This window comes from Chiloscyllium punctatum, chromosome 20 (assembly GCF_047496795.1).
Source record: "Chiloscyllium punctatum isolate Juve2018m chromosome 20, sChiPun1.3, whole genome shotgun sequence".
Taxonomy (NCBI): Eukaryota; Metazoa; Chordata; class Chondrichthyes; order Orectolobiformes; family Hemiscylliidae; genus Chiloscyllium; species Chiloscyllium punctatum.
In genome coordinates this window covers 14,639,660-14,658,694 of record NC_092758.1, presented here as the reverse complement: position 1 = coordinate 14,658,694, position 19,035 = coordinate 14,639,660, and the positions used below count along the sequence as shown (strand labels likewise).

The following is a 19,035-nucleotide window of genomic DNA, read 5'->3' as shown; positions in this document are numbered from 1 at the left end:
CTGAGGCAGGAATTGAACCCGGGCCTCTGGCGCTGTGAGGCAGCAGTGCTAACCACTGTGCCAGTTAGTTCCAACACAGTCCCAACAGGATCTCAGAATAATCCAGTAGAGGTCCAGCAGAGTCTCAGCAGATTTCAATTAGTTTCAGCACAGTCCCAGCATATAGTACAGACACCTAGTGGAGTTTCAATTGAGTCCCAGCATTATCCCATTAGAGTTCCAGCAGAGACAGGTGACAGCCAGCAGAATCTCAGTGAAGTCTGCTAGAATGATCAAATGATTTTGGTTCCGGGTTGAGTAAACAAACTAAACAAGTTTAATTAGCTTGTGCCAATTATTATCCAAATTTCTTTCAACAATAAAAAGGTTAATCAAACACAGAAGCAGAGTGTGTCTGCTTTAATTAAGAAACAATTCAAATGTAAATAAAATTAAGTTTCTTGATATTCATGGTGAGTTCACATCATGATATATTCTATAAATGCTTCTGAGAGACAATGAAAAAGATTGAAAAGAGAGTTTTCCATCACAATATGAACAGGAAGAGGACATTCAGCCCCTCTACATTGCATGTAGAAACTTCCCTCTCAAGCCAGGGAATAAGAAAGAGAAGGAGGTCAATCAGTTCCACTGAAGCAGGATGTGACCACTGCACCCCCTTCAGTCTGTGGAACAAAACAGGACAAAGCCATGCAGTGCCCTGAGCTGACCCTGACACTCGTTGAGATCTATGACCCTACAGAACGATGGAAATGCTAAAAGGAATAAGTAATGGGTGGCACGGTGGTTAGCACTGTTGCCTCACAGCGCCAGAGACCCGGGTTCAATTCCCACCTTGGGTGACTGTCTGTGTGGAGTTTGCACATTCTCCCTGTGTCTGCGTGGGTTTCCTCCGGGTGCTCCGGTTTCCTCCCACAATCCAAAAAAATGTGCAGGTCAGGTGAATTGGCCATGCTAAATTACCCATAGTGTTAGGTGAAGGGGTAAATGTAGGGGAATGGGTCTGGGTGGGTGCGCTTCGGTGGGTTGGTGTGGACTTGTTGGGCCAAAGGGCCTGTTTCCACACTGTAAGTAATTTAATGCTATCCCATTAACACTGCAATCCTCCCTCTGGACAATAGCCACTAATTACTATCCTCCAGTAGTGCGGCACTCCTTCAATACTGACCCTCTGACACTGCAGCACTCCCTCATTACTGACTCTGACAGTGCAGCACTCCGTCAGTACAAACCCTTCGACAGTGCAGCACTCCCTCAGTACTGACCCTCTGACAGTACGTCATTCCCTCAGTACTGACCCTCTGACAGTGAAGCACTCCCTCAGTACTGACCCTCTGACAGTACAACACTCCCTCAGTACTGACCCTCTGACAGTGCAGCGCTCCCTCAGTACTGACCCTCGGACAGTGTAGCGCTCCCTCGGTACTGACCCTCTGACAGTGCAGCACTCCCTCAGTACTGACCCTCTGACAGTGCAGCATGCCCTGAGTACTGCCACTAAGTTGGAGAGGGGTGTGATTCGATGTTTGCTGATACTTTCTCTGCTATTTACATTACAGCTTCACATTCCAGTGTGGGAAATATGGCTATCTTCAGGCTTTCCTGGCTGCTTTTCGTTTTCTGCCTTCTCCTCACAGGTTACGTTGGATATCACAAGTGCAAATGTAAGTAGTTACCACGTGGAAGCTCCTCCTGTGAAATACAATCAAATGCTTTGCAGCCTCACACCTCTTCATTCAAATACTCCTCTTCCCAAATGTTTTACTCCGGAAGACTCTATAACTCAGAGAGCAGAATAGAGCACCATGTGCAGAATTCCAGGGACAGCCCAGATCTGATTCCTAGCTCTATGCCGTTAGCTTGTCATAGCCAAAGATTCATCAAGTCATTCTCATTGCCCTGCGATGGGACGGGGATATTGCACCAGGTTTGCACTCCTGATTGATTCAACCCTGAGCCCTCCTGCTAAATGCCTGCACTTCCAGCAAAGGCAAAGTCAAGGTCATCATCACAGCTTTGTGTCGTCAAATTGTCTCATTATTTGGGGGGGACCTGATGTCTGCAGATTGGATGCAGGGGATAGACTGGGGTTTGTGAAACATGTAGGTTAATTGGACTCAGTGCCTTCAGGAGAAAGAGCGGATATTGATCATTAGCTGACTGATTCCACATTGTCCTAAAGATGATTATTCCCATTACAAAGCAACCAAATCCAGAAAATACTGGAGGAACTCAGCAAGTCTGGCAGCGTCTGTGGAGAGAAAACAGTTAACAAAAAAACCCTCTGAAGAAGGGTCCCTGGACTCAATGTTAACTCTGTTTTCTCTCTAAAGATGCTGCCAGAACTGCAGCATTTCTCCAGCAATTTCTGTTTTTTTTGTTTCAAATTTCCAGCATCCCCGTTTCTTTGTTTGACATTAAGCAACCACCTTGTTTTTGAAAATTCGATGGTTTTTTTTCTTCCACCGCTGGTTTCATATGCTCCTCAGATTCCAGCCCCAGTGCTCAAATAACTAAATTGTTAATGTGGAAAGTACATACCGGAATCAATCTATCCAAACTGCATTGGGTTTATTTTACAGTTCAAAGATGATAGACAATTATCTGATTTCTCTTCCCTGGTCAGTTTTCAGAAGTGTGAAGACGGACAGCATGCTTTTAATCATCATTGTATTTACCAGCATTCTACAACATCGCATGCATAGAGCCTACAACTTAAATCAGCCTCTCAGTCCTATGTAGGAACTTGGTAACAGAAAATAGCGATTTAACCCCATGAGATCACAGGGAATCTATGACCTAACTCTTCATTCCTACCCTTGCACCAAATCCTTTCATTTCTTTGGTTGTAATTTCTCTCCACCGACCCTACCAGTTCCCCTTAATATAGAGTCCTGGAGTCAGACAGCACAGAAGCAGATCCTTCGGTCCAACCAGTCCGTGCTGAACATAATCCCAAACTAAACTAGTCCCACCTCTCTGCCCCTGGCCCATATCCCTCCAAATCTTCCCTATTCTGTCCTTATCCAAATGTCTTTTAAACGTTGTAATTGTACCCACATCAACCACTTCCTCAGGAAGTTCATTCCTCATGCGAACTACTCTCTGTCTAAAAACATTTGCCCCTCGTGTCTTTTTAAAATCTCTCTCCTCTCACCTTATCCTCTCATCTTCAATCCTGACTTGCTGTGTTTTTCCAGCACTACACTTTTCGACTCTGATCTCCAGCATCTGCAGTCCTCACTTTCTCCATAAAAAATGTGCCCCCTATTCTTGAAATACCCCATCCTATGGAAAAGGCAACTACCATTAACACTATCTGTACCCCTCATTATTTTATAAACCTCTACAAGGTCACCTTTCAATGTCCAGTGCTCCAGTGAAAGAAGTCCCAGCCTTTCTTTATAACTCAAACCTTCCATACCCGGTAACATCCTGTAAATCTCTTCTGAACCTTCTCCAGCTTAATAATATCCTTCCTATAACGAGTATCTTCAAAACTTTGATCAGATTGGAATGGGATATCTGGTCGGCATGGACAGGTTGGACCAAAGGGTCTGTTTCCATGCTGTACATCTCTCTGAGTCTGTGACTCTAAGTCACCCATTAACTTTCTAAATTCCAGGGAATACAATCTTACTTCTACAATCTTGTGGTGTATTTTAATCCTTGGAGCCCCGGTGATAATAGAAACATAGGAGTAGAAATAGACCATTCGGCAACATGAAAAGGAACAGAAAAAGAATCCAAGCAAAAACCGAAAGAACCGCGGATACCATAAATCAGAAACAAAACCAGAAATTGCTGGAAAAGCTCAGCAGGTCTGGCAGCAACTGTGGAGAGAAATCAGAGTTAAAGTTTTGGATTGAGTGACCCTTCCTCAGAATCTGTAGGAAATGTTAACTCTGATTTCTCTCCACTGCTGCTGCCAGACCAGGAAAAGAATCATGTTCTTATTAATTATGGGGTGTGAACATCACTGGCAATCTCACTTATTGCTCATTGTCAGTTGTGCCGAAAATGGTGGCAACAAGCTGCTTTGGTAAAGTGCTACTCTCCATGCAATGTAGGGACACCCACAGTACAGTTAGGGAGCAAGTTCCAGGAACATGAACCAGTGAAGGAACATGGTAAAAACAATGACTGCAGATGCTGGAAACCAAATTCTGGATTAGTGGTGCTGGAAGAGCACAGCAGTTCAGGCAGCATCCGAGGAGCTTCAAAATCGACGTTTCGGGCAAAAGCCCAACGTTGATTTCGCTGCTCCTTGGATGCTGCCTGAACTGCTGTGCTCTTCCAGCACCACTAATCCAGTGAAGGAACATGTCAAGATGATGTTGTTTCTGTGCATTTGCTGTCCTTATCCTACCAGTTGGTAGAGGTTATGGGTTTGGAAGGCATTGTCAAAAGAACTTTAAATTACTGCAGAGTTTCTGACTGTAGTGATATACATTAGCACTGTCACTAGCCACAGTGGTTGTGGAAGGAGTGAGTTTGAAGATGGTGGATGGAATACTAATCAACTGGGTGCTTTATCCTGGATGGTGCCTGGCTTTCAGTAATGTTGGAGCTGCACTCATCTAGGCAAATGGGGAGTATTCAATAACAACCCTCACTTGTGCCTTGCAAATGGCAGACACACTCTAAGGGATCCAAAAGTGAGTTATCCACTGCAAAATCCCCAAGTTCTGGACCACTCTTGCAGCTATAATACTTACAATTGCTACTCCACTTCAGTTTCTGGTCAATGGTAACTCGCAGCACATTGATGATGGGGGATTCGGTGATGGTGATGTTGTTGAATGTCAAATGGAGATAGAAGCTTTCTTGTAGGTGATGACCATTAGAAGCTTCCTTGTAGGGGATGACCATCAGAAGCTGCCTTGTAGGCGATGACTATTGCCTGACACTTGTGCAGCGTAAACATTACTTGCCTGAAAGTTGTCCACACCTTGTCGCTTTCAAACGGCTTCAGAGTCTGAGGATTCACAAATGGTGCTGGAGATTGTACAACCATCAGGGAACATGCCCCTTCTGATGTTAGGGGAGAGGGAAGGTCATCAATGGAGATGGATAAGCCTAGGACATAGCCATGAAGATCTCTAACATTTCTTTTCTTCATTTAGGCTCAGGGAGAAACGTGAATCCGTGTATCCAGCTGGAAGCTTTTGTGAGAAGACACAGCTTGCTAAGAGAAGAAATATAGAAACATAATCACACAACGCACCAGAAGGCTATTCAGCCCATCATATTGATTTCAGCTCTTTTAATGAGCTGTCCAATTTATCCTCCACCTCATGCTCTATCATAATATTTTAAAGCATTTAACTATTTTCTTTTTGAAAGTTATTGATGAATGTACTTCCCCTGCCCATTCAGGCTGCTCATTCTGGCTCATTATAATTCATTACGTTCAAAATGTCTTACCTTCTTTATGGTTCTTGCAAACATATGGTGACAGATTATTTGATAGAATTCCTATAATGTGGAAACAGGCCATTTGGTCCAACAGGTCCACACCAACCCTCCGAAGGTTAACCAACCCAAAACCATTCCTTTACATTACATTTACCCCTGACTAATGCACCTAATCTACACATCCCCGAACACAATGGGCAATTTAGCATAGCCCATTCACCTAACCTGCACATCTTTGGATTGTCGGAGGAGACAGAACACACCCACACAGACACGGGGAGGATGTGCAAATCCCAAACAGACAGTTGCCCGAGGCTGGAATCGAACCCGGGTCCCTAGTGCTGCGAGGCAGTAGTGCTAACCACTGAGCCACCGTGCCACGAAATTATTGACTCAGTGGAAGCAGTACCTTCTATTTACTCAAACAAAATTGCTGAAGGACCTCATGAGGAACCATGTTCCATAGATTCCAGTGGCTCTGGAATTAGTTCCTCATTCAGTAGCTTATTCATTTGTGATGATGGCAATGCAATAATGCGATATTGAACCACGGAAAGGGAGATTTAACTGAAGGCCAACTCTGTACTCACTTCATGCCCAGATCATTTCCCTCACTTCTTTCATTCTCAGCCCCAGGAGCACAAACTCAGTGAGGCCCTCATTGGAAACATCCCATTCTGTGATTGTGTGCATAGCAGCTCAGATCAAACTTGATTCTTATCCTATGGCAACTAGTCGATAGGCAAACTCATTTCAGTAACTGGGAGAAAGTGAGGACTGCAGATGCTGGAGGGTCAGAGTCGAAAACTGTGGCTCTGGAAAAGCACAGCAAGTCAGGCAGCATCCGAGGAGCAGGAAAATCAACTTTTCAGGCAGCAGCCCTTCATCACTTATGCCCGAAACGTCAATTCTCCTGCTACTCGGATGCTGCCTGGCCTGCCGTGCTTTTCCAGAGCCACACTTATCAACTCAAATCAGGGGTGGAGTACAGAGAGGTAGATAAGGTGGAAGGATCAAGGAGGACAGGAGACAGTTTAAGGTAATTGGCAAAAGAAGCAATGAAGACATGAGGAGAAACTTCTTCACACAGCCACTGGTACGGTCTGGGAATGTGCTGACTGAGAGTGTGGTGGAGGCGCTTAAGAAGGAGTTGGATTGTGACTTGAAAAGAAAGAATGAACAGGGCTATGGAGGGGAAAGGGTGGGGATTGGTACTAGGAGCAGTGTTCATTCAGATGTGATAGGTTGAAGGCCTCCTTTTGTGCTAAAACAATTGTGATTCCGTTAAAAATATCAATAGAAATTCATTTTCACAAAGATCAACATCATTGTTTTGAAATAACTGAACGCTCTATCAGCACACAAACTGCTCGAGACTGAAAGGCTTTTTTCATCCATTCTTAGGACAAGGGCATTATTGGCATGACCAGCATTTAGAGATTAAAAATATGTTGCTGGAAAAGCGCAGCAGGTCAGGCAGCATCAAAGGAACAGGAGAATCGACGTTTCAGGCATAAGCCCATTTACTGTCTACCCTGAACTGCCCTTAAGAAGATCATGGCAGCCTGTCGTCCTCAACTGTTGCTATTCATATGATAAAGTGATGCTGGTGTAGATCCATCTTTGAGATTATTATCCACACCAATGTGCCTGGTCTCTGCTCCTGTCCTAGTCCATCTGCTGCTGAAACCCCCACTCCTGTTCATTACCTCCACACTTCCTCCATTATTTTCCTGGTCAGACTCCTACCTCCCACTTCAACTCATCTACAACTCTGCTCTCACTGATCTAACACACACCAAACTTGTTGACACATCACCCCTTTGCTCACTAACCTACATTGACTGCTGACTCAGCTGAAAGCTTAGGTTTTTAATATGGAGTCATACAGCATGAAAACAGACCCTTCGGTCCAAATCGTCTATGCTGATCAAGTTTCCCAAACTAAACTAGTCCCTCTTTCCTACATTTGGCCCATATCACTCTAAACCTTTTCTATTTATGTACCTGACCAAATGTCTTTTAAATGTTTCATTTGGTTAGATTTATTATTGTCACATGTACTTAAATACAGTGAAAAATGTTGCTTTGAATTGAATTGAATTTATTGTCACATGTACCGAGACACGGTGAAAAGCTTTCTCTTGCGAGCAATACAGGCAGATCACAGAGTTAAGTCGCGTAGATAAGTAAATAATAGGTAAACAGTGGCAAAAACAAAAACACAGGGACAGGTTTTGCATGCATTATACGCAGATCATAACATACAAAGATCAGAGGGTGATTGAACAGAGTGAGAAGTGCAGTTACGGCTCCAAAGAAGGTGCACAAAATGCAAGATGCTCAGAATTGATGTTTAAAAATGCAGAATGATTGTTAGAAATGTGAGAATAAGACTTGTTGTAGACAGCTTGCAAAGAGTCACTCTGTATCGGCGCCATCTTGAATCCATTTGGAACTGTACCTGCATCTACCACTTTCTCTGGCAGTTTATTCCACGTACTAACTATCTGTCGATGACATAGTCTGTTCCTACTGCTGTGATCACCTTTAGCAATACAACCATCACAGATCTCTGTGTTCTCCTAGTCATAGCTAACCATTCCAAATTGTCCTCACAACAATGCTCTCAGCTGTCTAGACCCAAGAATTCCCTTTCTAGAATGCTCCATCTTTATAAAACTTTAACCACTTATAGTCACCTCATCTTCTTTGGCTCAACAGTCTCCTGTGAAAAGCACACAGAGAAAGAGTGTGTTCTCTCCAATCCTCGTGGGTTCCTGATTCCATCTCAGGCACAGACTCTCACCCCAATACAAGAACTCATAAACAAAAGGCTAACCCAAGTGAATCTGATAGAGGGATACTTTCGGCCAGCTAAATAAGCAAAGCTATTACTGGGCTCACTATATATGCACAGACAGGTTCTTTAAACTTCATGTAAAAGCAAAATAATGCAATGCTGGAAATCTGAAACAAACAGAGAATGATGGGGAAATTCAGTAGGTCTGGTAGCATCTGTGGAGAGAGCAACAGTTAATGCTTCGAGTCCAGTTCAGTTCTTCAGTTCTGAAGAAGGGTCACTGGACTCAAAATGTTATCTCTGTTTCTCTCTCCACAGATGCTGACAGACCTGCTGAGTTTCTCCAGATTGTTTTTGTTTCAGATCTTCAGTACCCAGAGTTTTGTTTTATAATGACTCGTTTTCAGAAGTTTACTGTTTTACACTCCACAGACATGCTTAAACGGAGTTTTTTTTCCCAGTACTTATCATTTCAAACATGTCCTCAACATTCCTGTGCTGCATTCATTAACTGCTCACACATTTAACCCCCTCCCTGTTTCTCTGTTTCTGCATCTCCTTTATAGTAGTATTCTGTGTTAGATTGCCTCTCCTCAATCTTTCTACAAAATTGTACCATTTCACACTTCTTTACATTAAATTTAACCTGTCCACTAGCCTATGTCTCTTGAAGTTGATCAATACAGTCATAGTTCCCAATTTAGCATCACATGCACACCCAAATGTATATGATGTCAAAAATGAAATCATCCAAGAACTGATACCTGGTCCAAGAGAAAGAAACAGTTCACTATTACTTTATTTCCTGCCCCTCAGCCAACTTGTCCTTTTGTTCCATTGGATTCACCAAGCATTTGCAGCCCTTTTCCAAATACCTTTTGAAAGTCCATTATGCACTGATGTGATTTTGATGGTCTTGGGGCATGATGCTTACTTAGGAGTCTTGAGTGCATTCATGTGCACAAAGGCTGTGTGTGAGAAGGATGAGCCCTAAACTTTTAAGTCTTGCTGCACAGCAACACCGTCCTTACCTCAGAGCCAGAAAGTCCACGTTTGAATCTCACACTCCCTGAAGGTGTATCATAACAAATCGATTAAAAATAACTTAAACCTAATAGGTTATTATATCAACAAAACCAAAAACTCCATTTGCCTTTGACAAACCTGTAATGGCCTTTAAGTGGGTGGCACAGTGGATCAGTGGTTAGCACTGCTGCCTCACAGCACCAGGGACCTGGGTTCAATTACTACCTCAGCCAACTGTCTGTGAGGAGTTTGCACACTTTCCCTCTGTCTGCGTGGGTTTCCTCTGGGTGCTCCAGTTTCCTCCCACAGTCCAAAGGTGTGCAGGTTAGGTGAAGTGGCTGTGCTAAACTGCTCGTAGTGTTCGATGCATTTGTCAGGGGTAAATGTGGGGGAATGGGTCTGGGTGGGTTGCTTGCTCGCTCTTCGGAGGGTCGGTGTGGACTTGTTGGGCTGAAGGGCCTGCTTCCACTGTAGGGAACCTAATGTGACTTAATCAGTTCATATTCTTCCAAGTGACTGTTAATTGTATCCCAGGTTAAAGCTTCGAAAGGCTTTCCAACCATCAAAGTCAAACTGACTGAACTGCAACGTTGGATATATCCTCACAACTTAGCACTAATAAAATGTTGTTATGTAAAGTCGCTATAGTCCTACCAGACCACAATGCTGCTCTTTTATTACAGAGCCATCTGGTGGTGGAGAAAGTGAGGACTGCAGATGCTGGCGATCAGAGTCGAAGAGTGTGGTGCTGGAAAAGCACAGCAGATCAGGCAGCATCCGAGCAGCAGAAGAATCAACGTTTTGGGCATAAGCCTTTCATCAGGAATCCTGATAAAGGGCATAAGCCCAAAACATAGAGTCTCCTGCTCCTCGGATGTTGCCTCACCACCTTGTGGTGGTATAACCCAGCTGGCCAAAGCGAAACGTTGAGGAGGAAAGTCCTTTATGCAAACTTTAGCAGATGCAGGAATTGCACCCACAGTGTTTGTGTTGCTCTGCATCACAAACCAGCAGTCCAGCCAGCTGAGCCCTGCATCTGAAGAGAACTGCAAAATTATGGCATCTCTCCAATTCCCACTCTCCATTCCCTCACCATTCTCAGATTCATCCATTATAGTCACTTGCTAGGCAGCCTATGTCTCCTCTATCAACTTGTTACTTTACCCAGTACCTTAACCACCTACACACCAAGGTAAGAAGTTTTGGATTTCCTTCTTAAGATAGCTATCACACTTCTCAAAAATGTGCAGGTTAAGTGAATTATCCATGATAAACTGTCCGTAGTGTCCGTAGTGTCGTTAGGTGAAGGGGTAAAAGTAGGGGAATGGGTTTGGGTGGGTTGCTCTTCGGAGGGTCGGTGTTGCGCCGAAGGGCCTGTTTCCACACTAAGTAATCTAAATCCACTATTTCTTTCGCACTACCCTTCTGAACATGCTATTTCAGCCTAGTTCTCACTGTACTATCAATCAGACATGTCACTCATTCTTTTCTTCTTACCTTCTACCCCTCTCCTCATCCAGAGACTTGTTAACTTTGTTTGCTTAAGCTTTCCCCTTTTTTGCGAGTGCACTACAAACTAAACCATGATCGCTTTAAATGCAGTCCCTTGTTTTGTTACAATGTTGCCCATCAACCTTTTGATTCCAATTTACCTGCAAGATTTGTTCTCCCTCCATTTAGAACAAGATGCAACAATGCTTTCTTCCTCAGAAATGTCAAGTCCAAAAGATTTTCCTGAACTCACTTCAGAACTTCTCTCCACCACTACCAGCACCCCACTCAAACCTGAACAATGTTCATTTGTCTGTTAGGATAATCAGGGATCCCATTATAACCACTCATATTTTTGACTCTTTATGTAACTCCTCTGCACTGTGCCTTTATTTGGGGTGACATGATGGCTGTGGTTAGCATTGTTCCCTCGCAGCGCCAGGGACCCAGGTTTGACTCCAGCCTCGTGTGACTGTGTAGAGTTTGCACATTCACTCTGTCTGTGTGGGTTTCCTCCCACAGTCCAAAGATTTGCAGGTCAGGTAGATTGGTCATGCTAAATTGCCCCTAGTGTCCAGGGATGTACAGGGTAGGTGGATTTGCCTTGAGAGATGCAGGGTTACAGGGATAGGGTATTGGGTGGGATAGGGTTGATGTGGACTGGTGGAATGGTTTGCTTCCACTCTGTAGAGATTCTTTGCTCACCATTTGGTGGCTGATTTGATAAATTGAAATACATGGTTCTTACCAAATATTGTATACCTTGAGAATAAAAAAAAACAAACTGGTCTGTAGAAGTTTTATTAATAAATTGTCTACATCGTATGTCTCTACAGGACGGAATGTGAAAAGCATTATTCCTTCGAGTTGCACATTTACAAGGTTGCAGGTATTTGTTCACAAGTTTAGTTTACAGATACAAAGAAAGACTCCAGTTTCCACAGATGTGTATTGGTTGTAACTACCAGAATTGTTTGAGCAGTGTCACAATTTGCACAAACACATTTTCACTGTGAAAGTTTATAGATATGTGTACTAGAGCTGAGCCACATCAAACTGTCCTCTGCTAAATTCCAGTGCAGTCCTGTGGAAGGTAATTCTCTCACTGAGGAATAATGCACCTGACACAAGGTCCTGGCTGCAGCACTTCTTGTGCAGAAATGTGAACAAATGGGAGAACTTTGATCAGGTGAAAAATAGTGATGCCTTAGTAGCTGAGCAGCCTGCGAGCACACATGGTCAATGTATCAGCAATGTGACTGGACTCACAGGACAGATCTGCAGCAAGAATTAACACCTCCAGGATAAAGCAGGCTGGGCCAGGAATTCATGCAATCAAAAAAAAAACACTAATCAGACTGGAGATCTGAAATAAAAACAAAGCGCTGGGAAAACTCAGAAGGCAGCATTTGAGGAGAGAGAGAAAGAGTTGATATGGAGTCCAACATGACTCCTGCAGGCCTGTAAACAAGCTTTCAGCAATGAGGGCCTTCATCCATGTTTAAGAGATTGAGTGCGAGAAACTACATCTTTCACAGGTTTACTGTACGTCTGAGGACAGTGGTTAATTCAAAGACACCGAAAATAGGATGCTTCAAGAAGATTCATAGCCCTTTGCTCAGCTCTACTCAGACACAGACTGGGAATAATTGCTTTGAGTCTCTCAAGAATGCACATTTGTGACAACAATCCCAGATCACAATGATTCTCAGTCGGACGGCATGAGACTCTCGAGTAAATATTACAGAAAACCATTTTTAAAAATCCTTAGACAGTAAGGGGGAAAATTTGCCCGAAACGTTGATTTTGCTGCTCGTTGGATGCTGCCTGAACTGCTGTGCTCTTCCAGCACCACTAATCCAGTATTTGATTTTCAGCATCTGTAGTCATTGTTTTTACCCCGGGAAAATGTACAGTCAGCTGGCAGTGATAGTAAATATATTTGGCTGTACAAGACAGGCAGTTCCCAACCAGACATTCAGGGCTGTCCTGACATTCACAAATTAGCCACATTAATTGGCAAGGGGTGTTTTCAATTTGTAACCAATAGACCGGAAACCGTAAAACTCACTCTAGTATATATTAGAAAAATAAAATCCACCCTACATAGCCCCTCAAACAATGTACAGCTTAGATACGGAACAAAGCTTCCTCTACACTGACGCTCAGGTGAATGTAACACAGTGCACCTTAGATTATTTAAAAAATCATTTCCTGCTGCAGAAGTGTATGTGTGCCAAGCATGAGATATCCAAACTGGGCATGCCAACCCTAAAACTCCCAGGCAATTCATCCCCTTCAGCATTAATTCCCAGCAGCAAGATAGGAGAGGAAAGAGGAAATGTAAGACAGCATGACACAGGCTCAATGTCTGACTTCTTGGCAACAAACCTATTTGGAGTGCAATTGGTGAATTCAATGCTGAACTCATTTCTGTTTGGTTTCCACACAATCTCAACCAGATACTGTGGCCTGTCTCTTTCCACTGTTGTCTGTTAACATCTAAGAGAAACAGCATGAGTCATTTTAAACCTACAGATGGCATTAAGTCTCATGTGAACTGCTAGGTGAAGTTTTATATCCGGGGAAGCATCACAGAACAATCATTCAGAAAGCAACACAGGGCTGACTTCAATGAACAGGAAGCACTGAAAGTCACAATACAGAGATAAAGAACACAGACTGCATTTCTGGAGCTTCTGCTGTTTGAAACTATTGAAATATTGGAAGATCTGCAATGATTTGAAGCTTACCTGCTGAAAACATAGTTCATAAACACGTTTCATCTTGAACAAAAATTACATTCAAAACTTCAAAACTCCTTTCTCAAAGATTCTAGTTTTGAGATACAATCCCGTAATCTTTGAGTTTGTTTCAAAACTCAAATAATTGCAACAGTGAAAATCTAAAGCATCAATTTTTAAAATCAAATTTAAAATAATCTCTGCTCAATGAAGATTTTAAAACTTTGTTTTTTGAAAACTGCCAACTAACACTGATTTATTTTACCCTTAGATGTCCCACAGCAACCATGCAGTGTGAGGACAAGTGTCACATAGAGACCAGACCAGGTAAGGATGGCAGGTTCCCTTTCCTGAAGGGTCATTGTGAATCAGATGGGTTTTTAATGACAATCTGACAACTACATGGTCACCTCACCTGGTGCCAGTCCATAAATTACCTGATTTCTCTGAAATTAGTTTCTCACCTTTCCCAGGCAGGAATTGAATTCACAACCACGGGTTGTTCATTCCGTATCAGAACCCCAAGGCTAGCCAAACTCATATGATGGCATCTGGATGGGAGGTAAATTAGCTTGTTGGATCTTGATGAGGTGATGGGTGTTAGAGGCAAAAGGGACAAGAGTGCTCATAATCAAAGAGGGTTTGCGTTCTTACTTACTACCCAGGAGCAAAATACAGGATTGGCCTCAGCTGTGAAGCCCCTGCACAGTCACATAGCCTCAACCCTCGAAAGGCAAGATGCGGGTGGCCAGGCAGTGTCCAGACAGCTACACATCTGAGGGAGATTGACATTAAACAGAGACACCTCATGGAAGAAATTCAGTGCATGGGCCACGCACTGGGAGAGGGAGTGGTTTTTCTTTGGAAAGGCGGAGAGAACAGATAATAAGTCAACTTCCATCACTCTTCCGTTCTACTGGAACCCGACACAATCTGGTTGTACACAGTATTAAGTGGGAGCTGTGGAGTGTTTTGGCAGGACTGGCAAATTTCAAACACCCTTTTATCACACAGAACAAAATATCTGGCAGCCTTGACTCCCACTCATCCCACACCAGGCTGGAGTGTTTTCAAACAAATTCAAAACAGGTACTAACTCCCAGCCACGTGAAAACAAAATTACAAAGCAAAGCAGAAAGAGAAGCTTAAAATGTGCATATATTTTTGTGAAGTGTACCCACAGAAAGATACGTGGAGTGAGTAAACCAGCATTGTACGCAACAGCAGAGAGTTTAGACAGTGATAATCTCAAAAAAAAAATTCTCTGGGGCGGAGTGAGGGGTTGCCTGAAACTCTGACACTTTTGTGCTTTTCCATCGGATTTCCCTTTTTGCTGCTGTCCCTCTTCCACACCGAATTTCACAGTCTCAGTGAAACACCGTTTGTCGCCACTGCTTGTCCAGGAGGTAAGGCCAGAGACAGCGTTGCACTCCGACTCGGAATGGGGTCCGCTGTCCAATCCCCATCCTTTCCAGGCGCGAGCAGTTGAGCTGGACATCCTGGGGTCGAGCGGCACCGACAGCAGGACGACCTGTGACCTTGGAGCGGATGGTAGGATAACAAGTGACCATCTCACTAAAACACTGTGCAAAGTTATTATTACAGTATTATTCTCCACAACAAAACCCGAATTTACAAAGCACCTTGAACTTAGGAAAATGCCCGAGATGCCTCGTGGGAGCATAAGATCAGACAAAACAAAACACAGCAAGACATGGAAGACATAAGGAGGGATGATCAACACTTGGTTAAGGAGGCAGGCTATGGCTGGGCAAGGGTCTAGGAGCTTGGGGCTGGCAGGGCAAGCCATTACTTGGGTGACATATCTTGACATGAAGGACAAGGTGAAACCTGGAAAGTGATGCCTTCACCCAGACCCCACCAAAGCGGTCTCAGCTCAGCATGTAAATGGCTCTTACCCGGGCATGCTCTGGAGCACCAGGGGAGATTGGGAGGTAGCAGCTTCAGGAGCAGTGATGACATTGTGACCAGGTACGGGAAGAGCGAGCAATGAGGGAGGCAGCCCAATATCTGCAGCAGTGTTGAGAACAGTCAGCCGAGCTCTTCCGGAGAGCAAGATAAGTGGAGGACTCATCAAAATCTTTGAACTTTTAACTTAATTCCTCTATTTTCTAATTTAAATCAGAATTAAAACAGACTTTAAATGTTAACTAGTACCTTATTTTTCCACTTATTTCTATTGTTTAACCTTTTAATTATTTCTCTTACTACTTTGTGCCAACATTTTTTTGTACCCAAGATGGCGCTGTACTCCTGCACTTGAGTACACGCAAATAAAATCTAAATCGAACATCTGTTGAGGAATGCAGGTTGATTGAAAATTTCAAAACAGAGATTGTTAGATTTTATTGTAGGGCAAAATTGTTAAATAAAGGAACCAGAACAAAAAAAAAGTGAAAAATTGTGAATCATCCACAATCTTAATAAATGACAGAACAAACATGAGGGGCTGAATGGCTGCTCCTATCCCATAATCTTTATTAAACCGTGTGAAAAACACACTCCAAGAATGAAACACAAGACATCAAGCAGGGCTGGGCCCAGCAGCCTTGCTGCACTATTCAATGACATTGTGGAAAATCCGCTTCCAACATAATCTAAATCAATTGGGGCGTCACGGTGGCTCAGTGGTTAGCACTGCTGCCTCACAGCACCAGGGTCTCAGGTTCGATTCCAGACTCTGGCGAATGTCTGTGTGGAGTTTGCACATCCTCCCAGTGTCTGCGTAGTTTCCTCCAGGTGCTCCGGTTTCCTCCCACAGTCCAAAGATATGCAGGTCAAGTGAACTGGCCACGTTAAATTGCCCATCCTGTTAGATGCATCATTCAGAGTGAAATGGGTCTGGGTGGGTTACTCTTTGGAGGGTCGGTGTGGATTTGTTGGGCTGAAGGTCCTATTTCCACACTGTAGGAAATCTAATCTAATCTTCCAGCCCATCTTCTGATCTCTCAATTCCCTCAGTGCCAAACATGATCAATATCAAACTGGAATACTTGAGACTTAAGAATTGAGCTGTGCGTATGCATAGAAAATCCCGAAGTTTCATTGCTCTGAATGAAGGAACTTCTCAGTTTTAAATGACAAGAACACGCCCTGAGACTGTGACCCTTACTCCCAAACTCTCTAGCAAAAAAAATGTCTGAGCAACTTTCAACTCATCCAACAATTTGCAACTATGCAGTGGCATTTTCCACCAACAGGATGCTGCCTACCGTAGAATTTCAGGACTGTATATCCCACAACTGGCCAATCAAATTAAACAGGTTCGTCTGGCAGCTCACAATAAGCAGTCACGATTTGGAGATGCTGGTGTTGGACTGGGGCGTACAAAGTTAAAAATCGGGACCTTGGGTTCATGTCACATTACAGGTGACCACCATTGCACTATACACATGGACACACAAATACACAGATGTGCACACAGACACCCACACACACCCTTACGGAGACACACACTCTCACATTTAATAAGGTTCCCCATGGTAGGCTCGTCCAGAAGATCAGGAGGAATGGGATACAGGGAAATGTAGCTGGATACAGAATTGGCTGGTCGACAGAAGACAGCGAGTGGTAGTGGAAGGAAAGTATTCTGCCTGGAAGTCAGTGGTAAGTGGTGTTCCACAGGGGTCTGTTCTTGGGCCTCTACTCTTGTAATTTTTATTAATGACTTGGATGAGGAGATTGAAGGATGGGTTAGCAAGTTTGCAGACGACACAAAGGTTGGAGGTGCCGTTAATAGTATAGAGGGCTGTTGTCGGCTGCAGCGGGACATTGACAGGATGCAGAGATGGGTTGAGAGGTGGCAGATGGAGTTCAACCTGGATAACTGCGAAGTGATGCATTTTGGAAGGTCGAACTTGAAAGTTGAGTACAGGATTAAAGACAGGATTCTTGGCAGTGTGGAGGAACAGCGGGATCTTGGTGTGCAGGTACACAGATCCCTTAAAATTGCCACCCAGGTGGACAGGATTGTTAAGAAAGCACGTGGTGTTTTGGCTTTCAGTTCTGGTTGCCCTATTATAGGAAAGATGTCGATGCTTTGGACAGGGTTCAGAGGAGGTTTACCAGGATGCTGCCTGGAATAGAGGGCTTATCTTATGAAGAGAGGTTGACTGAGCTCAGACATTTTTCATTGGAAAAACGGAAGATAGGAGACCTAATTGAGGTGTACAAGATAATGAGAGGCATAGATAGAGTTAATAGCCAGAGACATTTTCCCAGGGCAGAAATTGTTAACACGAGGGGTCATAGTTTTAAGCTGTTTGGCGGAAAGTATAGGGGGGATGTCAGAGGTGGGTTCTTTACACAGAGAGTCGAGAGAGCGTGGAATGCGTCACCAGCAGCAGTTGTGGAAGCAAGGTCATTGGGGATATTTAAGAGACTGCTGGACATGCATATGGTCACAGAAATTTGAGGGTTCATACATTCGGTTTACCTTACATGAAAATCAATGGTCGGCACAACATTGTGGGCTGAAGGGCCTGTTCTGTGCTGTACTGTTTTACGTTCTACATTCTACATGCACCCCCTCACATTCTACACTCACTACACACATACATACACTTTCTCACACTCAAAACCCCCAACCCAGACAGACACACACACACACACACACAGACAAAGACCCACATGCACACATATATTTTGTGGGGTGAATTTGTACTTGCAGAGTTACATTGTACTTTGCTCAAAAACTGCATGAATTCATGTAAAACTCCGTTATCTCACTTTTAAGATTAGAATCAATCTAATCTTGGCACAGACAGAGAACACAGGTGGTGAACACCTTCAACATATTGTCTAGCTATCACCCACTGTTACAGCTAACCTGAGAATACAACTTTTTTTTAAAAAGATTTTGTGATTTACTCATGAAAGAAGTGAAATATCATGGTATTCAAACAGATGAAAGACGTAATAGACAATCAATTTTTCAATGTATCATTTCAGTTACATCACACTGTAAATTTGTGCTATAAATTCTGTGTGTTAGGATTGAGCCCTCCACTACCACCTGATGAAGGAGTGACGCTCCGAAAGCTAGTGTGCTTCCAATTAAACCTGATGGACTATAACCTGGTGTTGTGTGATTTTTAACTTTGTACACAATAAGCAGAGTACAGGCTTTGCTCAATCTGTATCTACAAGAGTAAACATCGATTGTTAGATCTGGTTCTACGACTGGGCAGCATTTGATCAAAAATCCCAAGTTCGCTAACAGCTACAGTGTAAGTCGATTTAAGATAAGCAGTCAAATTCATAACGCTAAAAACCATAGGAGTTGTGGATGCTACAAACCAGAAGCAAAAACAAATTGTAGGAAATGCTCAGCAGGTCTGGCAGCATCTGTGGAGACTAATAAGTTATTTCAAGTTGAGTGACCTTTTCTTAGAATACTGTCCATCGATGGTCGGTGGAAGTAAAATCCTGAATGTATAATGTCAAGTGTTCCTGAGAGGGGTGCAGAGCAGATTTGTCAGAATGGTCCCAGAGATGGAGAGTTTTAGTTATAAACTTAATGTGGTGAAAGCT

The 19,035-nt window shown here is 43.4% G+C and overlaps 1 protein-coding gene across 2 annotated transcripts in view; it reads right to left on the bottom strand.

Annotated features, from left to right (window-relative positions):
* Positions 1-11,523: 11,523 nt before the first annotated feature.
* The window catches only part of mat2b (methionine adenosyltransferase 2 non-catalytic beta subunit methionine), a 43,976-nt gene continuing 36,464 nt past the window's right edge, over positions 11,524-19,035 (bottom strand). For both annotated transcript variants that reach the window (XM_072590382.1, XM_072590381.1), the window contains exon 7: positions 11,524-15,020. In XM_072590382.1, coding sequence (XP_072446483.1) covers positions 14,850-15,020 — 171 coding nt within the window. In that variant the 3' untranslated portion in view covers positions 11,524-14,849. The remainder of the gene's footprint in view (positions 15,021-19,035) is intronic.